Source organism: Crocuta crocuta, unplaced genomic scaffold (assembly GCF_008692635.1).
Source record: "Crocuta crocuta isolate KB4526 unplaced genomic scaffold, BGI_CrCroc_1.0 scaffold139, whole genome shotgun sequence".
NCBI lineage: Eukaryota > Metazoa > Chordata > Mammalia > Carnivora > Hyaenidae > Crocuta > Crocuta crocuta.
The window spans coordinates 9285501-9294244 of record NW_027533258.1 but is presented as its reverse complement, the minus strand read 5'-3'; the positions used below and the strand labels follow the sequence as shown (position 1 = coordinate 9294244).

General features: G+C 56.3%; 1 protein-coding gene across 3 annotated transcripts in view; it reads left to right on the top strand.

Moving 5' to 3' along the window:
• The window catches only part of NDEL1 (nudE neurodevelopment protein 1 like 1), a 42356-nt gene extending 33618 nt beyond the window's left edge, over nucleotides 1–8738 (top strand). For 2 of the 3 annotated variants that reach the window (XM_077746538.1, XM_077746539.1), the window contains 2 exons: nucleotides 3264–3415; nucleotides 8603–8738. In XM_077746538.1, the coding sequence (XP_077602664.1) occupies nucleotides 3264–3415; nucleotides 8603–8693 (243 nt within the window). In that variant the 3' untranslated portion in view covers nucleotides 8694–8738. Of the gene's footprint in view, nucleotides 1–3263; nucleotides 3416–6108; nucleotides 6192–8602 lie in introns of all 3 variants that reach the window. The other variant, XM_077746537.1, reaches the window with a different exon arrangement.
• The last annotated feature ends 6 nt before the right edge of the window (nucleotides 8739–8744 follow it).

Genomic DNA, 8744 nt, shown 5'->3' with positions numbered 1-8744 from the left:
CCCCCCGCCCCGCAGCCTGTCCCTGCAGGGTGGCCCGGCCACCCGCTCAGCCACCTCACCGTGGGAACTAGCCCCGGCGCGCGGCCGGCCTTCCCGCTCTTTGTCACGGGCGTCTTAGCGCTCCTGGCCACCTCGGCCTCTGTGCGGTCCCCTTGGCTCTGAACTTCCAGGACGGCCGGGCTTTCAATGTTAAACTCGTTTTCTGCTGATTCAGTTCTTTGCCTTGGGGAGAAGCCACGCCCTGACCTCACCGGTGGCGGGACTCTCGCTGTTCAGCTGTCTCTCGCTTTCGTTTCTTCCGCTCGCCCCGGGCCCCGCAGATGGCCTCCCCGTCGCCGCCGACTCACGGTCGTCTTGGCCGCAGAGGGAACGTGCAGTCCATCAGTGTGGCGGCGGCACGTCCCCTTCCCTGGATCCGGATCTCAGGCGGTGGCATAAGTGTGTGGATTTTCGCCGCTGTGAACGCCGCACCTCCTGCCTTGGTTCCCTTTCCTGTTTCTTGGCGACTTGTCTCCTCAGTGAGGTACCCCCGGGACTGTCCGCTGCCCCTCCACTCACTTCTTTGCGACAGACATTGTCTGAAAAAAGCAGAAATTGCATTATGTGTCACATAACGAAGAAATGGGAGGCCAGGGCACAGGGTCCTGGGTTTGCCTTCTCTGGCTGATAAAATAATTTTCTGACCATCAGAGTGACTCTAACTCTGCATTTCAACCTCGTATGAAAAGCAATAAAAATCGTTTCTTACAGTACGTAATGTTCCCTCCTCACAGAGCCGTATTTAAAATCCCGCTTGTCATAAGGATTGCGGCACTTAGCTCCCTAACTCAGTGTGCTTATGTTTTGGTGTCTTCTCAGTTTTAAGCAAAAAGATGAGGAATTCAACTCACATCCCCCCAGTTTTTTAGTTTTTGTTCTCTTGGTTATTTTTGTGACTTTACACGTCACGCTTAAACCTCTGTTCCCTGCGTGGCTTATCGGTTCCGCTGACGGCCCACCCGTAACTTTGGTCTGCGGCCGTTTGCCGGCCTCGCGTGCTCTGGGAATGTTTCATTTTCCACTTGTTTGCCCCGCTTTGTCCGTCGACTTGATCTGGAAGCCCCTCCCCAGCCCTGCGTCCTCTGCCAGTGCGCGAGACCCAGGCCATGTGATCCCGCGTCTTTGGTGTCCCCTTCCTTCCTTCCGCCCCTTACTGCCTCTGTAGCCACCTCTCCCGTGTTATCTCCGTGGCCAGAGCATCGTGTTCTGCCCACGGCTGGTTTTGTCCCTCTGTGCCCGGGGTCCCAGCCCTCTCGTTGGGGTGTCCTGTATTTTCAGCCTCTCACTGTATTGTAGTCTTTGTGTGAAACCTGTACGGGTTACACGTTATGTGTTCTGCACGTACTTTATATGTGGTATTTGTCTATTACAAATCCTACGATCTTTAATGCAGGTAAAAGCATCCATTCTTTCCTTTACCCTGTATGTCTCTTTAGCTGTCAGCCTCCTTCTCCCTTCCCTCACAGCCCAGCTTTCTGAAAACGTGTCTTCATTTATTGTTAGCATTTTTGACCAGGTTCACACTCCCCAGGCAGCGTAGTCGGCTCTGTCCCTGCTCACTCCTCTAGAACCGCTCGTGGCCGATCTCACCACCGCCAAACCCAGTGGACGCTCTTTGTTCTGTCCTAATTCTACTTGAAACGTTCAACACCGACTTTTTAAACTTTTTATTTATTTTTTTAAAATGTTTTATTTATTTCTAGGAGAGAGAGAGCGTGAGCAGGGGAGGGTCAGAGAGAGAGGGAGTCACACACTCTGAAACAGGCTCCAGGCTCTGAGCTGGCAGTCAGCACAGAGCCCGACGCGGGGCTCGAACCCACGAACCGTGAGATCATGACGTAAGCAAAAGTCGGACGCTTAACCGACTAAGCTACCCAGGCGCCCCAACGCCGACTTTTTTTAAATGCGTTTTAAAAAAAAAAATTAGAGAGCGAGCAAGCAGGTGAGAAGGAGAGAGAATGAATCTCAAGCAGGCTCCATGCTCTGCGGGAGCCTGGCGCGGGGCTCCATCTCACTAGTGGGATCATGATCTGAGCCGAAATCAGGAGTCATCTCTAGGCGCCTGGGTGGCTCAGTCTGTTGTGTCTGACTCCAGCTCAGGTCAAGATCTCGCGGTTCATGAGTTTGAGCCTCACACTGGGCTCTGTGCTAATGGCTCGGGGCCTGGAGCTGCTTCCACTTCTGTCTCCCTCTCTCTCTGCCCCTCCCTCGCGTATGCTCTGTCTCTCCCTGTAATAAATAAAAAATAACATAAAAAACAGGTGGCTTAGCTGACTGAAATAACCAGGCGCTCCCTCCTTTTTCTTAGAGAGAGCGAGCGAGCGAGCAAGCGTATGTGCGCGTGATGCCTTCTTCGCTTCTCTGATGCTCTGTCAGGTCTGCTTCCTGCCGTTCCTCTTTGGCATCTTGGTGCGTCTCGTGCCCGCCCTTTCAGTGTTGATTTTATTCAGAGTTCTGTCCTTGAGTTCTTCATCTTCTCATTCACGGCCATGACTTTGTCTCCTTCCTGGCGTGAATACGTTCTAAGTCTTCATTTCCAGACCACTCTTCCCGAGTGCCAGACCCCGCACCGCGCTCGCAGGTCTGTCCCACTGATCGCTGGCACAGCTCCTGCTGTAGGACAGCGTCCCCTCAGCAAGTATTTGAATGAGTGTTAAAAAAATTTTTTTTTTACATTTATTTTTGAGAGACAGAGGCAGAGCACAAGTGGGGGAGGGGCAGAGAGAGAGGGAGACACAGAATCTGAAACAGGCTCCAGGCTCCGAGCTGTCAACACAGAGCCCGACGCGGAGCTCGAACCCACGAACTATAGAGATCATGACCTGAGCCGAAGTCGGATGCTCAACCGACTGAGCCACCCAGGCGCCCCTGAATGACTGTCTTGAATGTAGTAAATCAGTGGCTCTTTAAGAATCCACCCACCACTCAGAAAGGAACCTGGCATCTGTCTCTGTTCATGCCACCTGGTTCTTAGTGTGAGATGAGGATTACAGCTGTGTTCCTTAGTTACACTGAGGGCAGTAACCTGTTCTGAGCTCATGAGGTAGGAGTCCGTGTAAACATTCCCTCTTTCTGCTAGTGAGGCGATCGACTGTGGCGTGAATGGCTACCGTTGTGCACTGAGAGAGTATAATTTTAGTCTTGAAATAGAACTGTTTTAAAATGCAGGTTTTTATGCACAGTTACTGTTCTGACAACCACATCATTCCTTCTTCTTTCCGCAGGCTTTAGAATCCAAGTTAGCAGCTTGCAGGAATTTTGCCAAGGACCAAGCCTCACGAAAATCCTACATTTCAGGGAACGTTAACTGTGGGGTGATGAATAGCAACGGCACAAAGTTCTCTCGGGCAGGACATACGTCATTCTTTGACAAAGGGTAAGTCTTAGACCTTTTACATGACACTGTTTGGATTTGGAGGAGTAACGTTGCACATTACCAAGTGAGGTTCTCGAACTTTGAAGAGGAAAACTCCGTTTGAGAAACCTACCCGAGGCGGTGTCACCCCCTCCTGAGGGGACACGGAGCCTGTTGCTGTCCTCTGGTCCCCGTGGGGCCCGTTGCCCGGAGCTCTGATGCTTCCGNCGTGGCGCCACTGCCGTCAAGGTGCTTCCAGGCTGGGAGGTTCTCGGCCGGTGTGCGGTGGGGGCAGAAGGGAACCCCGTGAGCTTGTACGTGCGGACTCCGCGTTTTAGAAAAGTGTGACCCCGCTGGGCAAATACGTTACGTATGACGTGAAGATGGTTTTGGGGGACTGAGAATTAAGAAACAAGTTGGCGTTAGGATTGAAGCGGTGCTACCTCCTCAACGCAGAGAGTTTGAGTCGGCGCAGAGGTTTATGAAGTAAAGAGGAAATGTTTCCTGTTTCCACCCCGCGTTTGTATCCTTGCGCTTCTTCCTCGGCCCGTAAAATCGTATTGTTATGCTGCACGCTGTGGGGTCTGGGGGCTGCTCTGCGCCCCACACGGCTCGGTGGCCGGGGTCTTTCCGCGTCCGCACGTCTCCCTGTACCTCGAGTGAAGGTCATAGTTTGTGCCCTGATTCAGCCCCTGGCCCGTCAGGACTGTGGTCTGGGTGGCCGACCGCGTGACCTTGCGTAGCCGGCCCCGGAGCAGCGGCCGAGGCCCCGTGAGCCCTGGCTTCTGCCTCGGTTTTGAGTCATAGAGGCAGTTCTCGTTTTATGAAAATGATAGGGATGCAAGTCTAGAGATTTTCAGCTTTTTTTCTTTTTTTTTGAGAAAATGAGAGATGGAGGGGGGAGGAAGAATCCCAAGCAGGCTCCGTCCGTGTTCAGCATAGAGCCTAATGCCGGGCTTGATTCCACGACCTTGGGAATGGTCCCAATGGACCTTGGGACCATGACCTGAGCTGAAATCAAGAATCTGACGCTCAACTGAGGCACCCGGGCGGCCCTAGAAATTTTCAGTTGCTTAGAGCAGCTTTCCGCCCCCGCCGTGGCACATTCAGGGAGGGCTGGACTTGGCGCACAGTCCGCTCTGAACAGCCGCTTTTTGTCCACCTAGTGCGGTGTTCCGGGTTCCCGCTCTCCCTTACGGGAGCTCTTCCTTCAAGTGTACGTATTTCAGGAAGGAGCACATTCTAGAAGAGCAATATAGGGGAGCAGGGTCCTCAGGGAGCAGAAGTATAAAATGAACTCTCCTCGGGTTTGGGGGTTTCGGGCCACCTTGGGCAGTGGCTGTTTTCATGCTGTTACGGCGGGAGGGGTGGGGCAGCTCACGCTGACTTTGCCCTTCCTCCCCAAGAACACGGGGAAGGTTTAGGGCGAGTCTTCCTGAGTGATAAAGACGGTCCCTGATTATTTTTTCCAGTTCGTGATTTTTGCAGCTTGTGATGAACCCGCAGTTAGTATTAGCCTTCCTCTGTCATCCTGTTTCTTGCCTCGGATGCCCCGTGGCGTGGGAACAGGCACGAGCAGAAACGGGCCGGTGGGGGGGGACGCCTTTGGGGGTGGGGCGTCCTCAGAGCAGCCACGGTGGGGGCGGGGGCGGGAAGCGCGTGACCCTGGCTCCTTCCCGACCATGACGCGGGGCGTCAGGGCAGTGACACCCTGAGACGGACCGGGTCTTAGGTAGGTGTGGAGGCTTCGGGCGTGGGGCCCCAGGGCCATCCAGATGCGCGTGCGGACTCATTTTCCGAACCAAACCTGGAGACATGCCTCCCGAGAGAATCGGTTCCAGATGAGATTTGGTCTTGGCTTAAAGAGGACTGTTTCTGGGAGGAGCTGATTTTCTCAGGTGCTTAGTCCCCGTGGGCCGTGCGTGCACAGCACATACTGACCTCTCCCTGGGACCGCATGTCTTGCCCCCGTGTGCCTGAGCTCACTCTGCTGCTTCTGCTGTGGACGGGGTGACCTCGTGCTGCAGAAGGAAGGGGGGAAGTGATAGCCCGCCCCCCGGGTCCGTTTCTGTCTGGAGGGTTACAGGGAAAACGCCGATTCTTACACAAGCCTGGAAGCGCGTAGCCTGGACTCGCAGCGGCGGTGGCACCTCCGTTTTAAGTGGCCCTGGAGCTGTCTGCCCTGCACTCCGCCCCCGAGGAGTGTGCCCGCGGCCCCTGGGGGGGGAGGTGCCCGCCCCGCCCCACCCCTCCCTCAGAATCCCGAGACACAGTGAGGCCTGACCCCCTGAAACCTTGTGATGGCACCTTCTCGTTAGATGCTAGTGTCCGTGATTAAAAACATCCTGGAGGTTCTGGGGATTTGAGGGCTTCCTGGACACCGGGATGGATCTAGTCTGGTCGCTTCTGCCGGTTTCTGGACCATGGCTCGCTGGGCCCCCTTCCCCGGCTCGGTTCTGTGTCCTCAGCCACTGGTGGCCCTTCGTGTTGAAACCTCACGTGTAGCGCAGCCCCTGGACTTCTCTCGAAAATGTTGTTTTCTGCATCGCTTTCACGTCGTCTCTGTGTATCTTGGCTCCTGGCCCGCACGCCGGGCTGCTGTCCTCTGGGCTGTGTGTAGGTGGGTGTAGACCAGACCAAGTTCAGGACATGCTGTGAAGGTCGTACTTGGATTACTGTTTAATGTTTTTTTCCTTTTTTTTTTTTTTTATCAGGCAAGAAAAAGTCCTATTTCCCACGTTGTTCCTGGGTAACTGAATTTGTTGGCTGTGCTCTCTTTCCTTCCTTGGCAATCATGGTGTGTGGCGGAAGCCATGGTAACAGTGGCCGCACTAACTGCATGGGGTGACTCTGCTCTAACCCACTCGCAGCCCTGAGCACGCTGTCCCCCGTCCATACTGGCTCAGCCACGCGCAGCCAGTGGTGGTGGTCCCGGGGCCCAGGTGGCGCAGGGTCGGGGGCTGTGTGGGCGGCGCCGGAAGCCCAGGCCAGGGGGTCGATGTCCCCGTCAGGCTTGCCCGGGGACCACTGCTGGTCTGACCTCTTGGGACCGGGCTTCCCCCTGTTCTCCCAGTCAGGCGCCAGAGGCGGTGGGGCGCCCCCCCACGCTCGCTCTGCTACCCCCAAGTACGCCAGAGTGTTCTAGACGAACACGCGTGTACGATCTGCCCTCTCGGGTGCACCTTTCAGTTAGCAGAGCCGGCTGGAGCCGCAGTGAGCCTCCGTCCAGCCCGGAGCCTGTGGCCCCACACCAGCTCCCCCTCCTCCCTCCTCCCGTCCTGGCCTTGCTGCCTGGATGGATTCGGTCACCGTGCTTTGTCTCTGTCCCGAGACATCTCGGGCCCCCGACTAGGCCTGTCCGCCTTCTCCCTTCTGTTGCCATTTTACAGCTGACCTTGGCGTCTGTCCTTAGCTAGATTCTGTGTGTTTCAGACTTTCGAACCAGACTTTGGTGGTAAGACTGTGATGTTTCATAGCTCCTGGAACCTTTTTTGTGTAGGTGATTCCTAGTGTCCCCACCTGGGTCTCCATCCCTGACCATTCCCACTCCACTGGGACCTGAAACCAGATGTGGGGCAGGGGCTGTTCCCNTCCCCTCCCCCTCCTCACTCCTCCTCCCCCTCTTCTCTCCCTCCTCCGTCCTCCTCCCCTCCCTCCTCCTCCTCTCCCTCCTTCCCACACCTTGAGTCAAGTGCCCAGAGAAGCCCTGGCAGATGGTGCATCTCTCTGTGGTGCATCCTGCCTTCAAATCAAGAATTCTCATTTCCGTCCTCGCCGAGGAATCGCCCTCCTACTTGGTTTTCCTCTTGGATTCTGGATCGCCCTGGGCTGCGTTGGGAGCATCGAGTTGTCACCGAGGGCTGTCAGGTGCCCTCTGACCAGGCGCAGACTGGGAAGGGTTGGCCTGGGCCCTCGGAGACAAGTTCATGGGGCAAGCCTAGGCTGGACCTGAGCTTGCTGTGGTCTCTTTAGTAATAGAACAGCAGGGATGAACTTGGTGTTCTGAGGTCCACGTAGCTTGGAAATGCAGGGACCTCAGCCCTAAACCTGCCTGTGGGGCCGTTCTCGGGGGCGTTTTGCATGTCCCTGGGGAACAGGCGCGGCTGCCGCTGGGCGCCCCGTGGGGCTTGCCCTGCCTGTGCTCTGGGACTGGGGGCTGATGGTCACATGTTTAAAGCAGAGGCCTGGTGAGAGGCTGCCTGGTCTAGGAGTAGGAAGTGGGCCCTGGGACTGGCGGGCCGAATGACAGACAGGGCTTGTTGCGTGGAGGCCGCAGTGGCAGGCGGGGTGCGGCCCTGTCCTGAGGAGAGGCAGGGAGAGGGGAGGCAGGGAGAGGGTTGGCCCTGTGCTGCTGCCCTGTGCTGCTTCTCAGGCTGTGGGGCCTGGGGGGCGGGGCCGGCGGGGCGGGGCTGGGCGCTGGGTCCTGGCTGCAGGCTCTGGGGGCTGGGCACTCGGGCCTCTGCAGAGAAGCCTACTATCTGGTTTTGCTTGGGAAACAATTTAACAGTTATTTTCCTTTGTCTTATGAAGACACGCACCCTGTGGGAGATTGGGAAAACAATAAAAAAGTATAAAGTAGTGAACAAAATTTACCCACTACCCAGACGGAGGAAAAGGAACTATGGTTAAATTTTCTTTCCGTAACACATATGATTTCACATACGTATACGTGTAGCCCCCTCCCCGCACATCCCAGATGTAGCTGCACAGAGTAACGTCCGTCTGCGTAAGAGGTTACCCTTTAGAATCTAGAACGTATCCTACGTGCTTCTTCCCCTTCCCGTCATTGAGCACACAGGTTGGTCACCTGCTGCTAATTCTCCGTAGTGTCGGTGACACTATTTCCCCTGCTATTAAAGAAGCCCATGGAACGGGTTTTTAACGGCCATATGGTATTCATTGTTTAGCTGCACCATCATTTATTTAGCTCCTTCCCTGTGGGCAGCCATGTAGCCAGCGCCGCGGGGAGGGGCCAGGGCTGGGGCTGGTGGGCCGGGTAGCCGAGGAGGGAGCACGGGCTGCTCTGGGCTCCCGGGCTGCCGCCCCTGCTCTCGGTCGGGGAGAGGGGCGCTCGTAGAGGGCACCGGTGCTTCCTGTCATGCGTCAAGTGATTTTAAATGACAGTCTCTCTCTCTCCCTCCCCCCTCCCCTCCCCTCCCCTCCCTTCTCTTCTCCCCCCTCCCCTCTCTGTTCCCCTCACCCCTACAGGGCAGTAAACGGCTTTGACCCAGCGCCGCCTCCTGGTCTGGGCTCCTCGCGCCCGTCGTCGGCACCGGGTATGCTGCCTCTCAGTGTGTGAGTGCCCGGCGGCCGGGTGGGGGCTCCTGCCCTCCCCCAACAGCCCAGGACA